The sequence below is a fragment of the Pterocles gutturalis genome, unplaced genomic scaffold, assembly GCF_000699245.1.
Source record: "Pterocles gutturalis isolate BGI_N339 unplaced genomic scaffold, ASM69924v1 scaffold7587, whole genome shotgun sequence".
Lineage (NCBI taxonomy): Eukaryota > Metazoa > Chordata > Aves > Pterocliformes > Pteroclidae > Pterocles > Pterocles gutturalis.
This window is the reverse complement of record NW_010110136.1, coordinates 1-605: the sequence shown is the minus strand read 5'-3', so window position 1 is coordinate 605 and position 605 is coordinate 1. Positions and strand designations below refer to the sequence as shown.

Sequence of the window (605 nt, the reverse complement as noted above, 5' to 3'; positions counted from 1 at the left end):
ACCCTGGGGAGCCAGGGGGTGCGCGGCACTGGTGCTCACCTGCGGGTTTCCTGTTGTACTTGAGGACTTCGCAGAGCACCAGCTTGTTGGGGTCCAGGCAGAAGGGGTCCCTGAACATGCGGACGGGCACCAGGAACATGTCGCTGTTGGAGCCCTCCGCCTGCGCCGTGCTGGAGCCATCGAAATTCCACTCAGGGACGTCTGCGAGGTAGGAGGGGGACAGAGGGGGGGTAGGATTGGGGAACTGTATCTCTCATACAGATTGTGCCAAGTGCTGGTGGCTTAGACCCGGGATGGAGCATCCAGAGGGCGCAGAATGCCATGGGACAATGGCCACAAAGGTTTTTCCGCATGTCCCCAGAGCCCAGCAGTGCTCCCTGAGCATCAGCACGTTCGCCCCCCCCCATCACCGTGGGGCACAGTCAGCCCCAGCCCCTTCACCTCCCTCTGCCAGACCCCCTCCAGAGGCCAACACGTCTCCACTCCTGTTTGCCCAGTGGCAAGGGGTGGGGATCTCGTCCTTAAGCAAACTGCAAACAGCAGACCGGATATTTGGTATAGCCCCATGGGACAACCGCAGCGCCTATCACCGGTGCCACACAACC

At 61.5% G+C, this 605-nt stretch overlaps 1 protein-coding gene across 1 annotated transcript in view; it reads right to left on the bottom strand.

Moving 5' to 3' along the window:
• The window catches only part of LOC104461586 (glutamine synthetase-like), a gene marked incomplete at its 5' end in the record, with an annotated part of 5,435 nt that extends 5,234 nt beyond the window's left edge, over window positions 1–201 (bottom strand). Inside the window, 1 exon segment of the mRNA XM_010073223.1 lies at window positions 40–201. Coding sequence (XP_010071525.1) covers window positions 40–201 — 162 coding nt within the window.
• Between the last annotated feature and the right edge of the window lie 404 nt (window positions 202–605).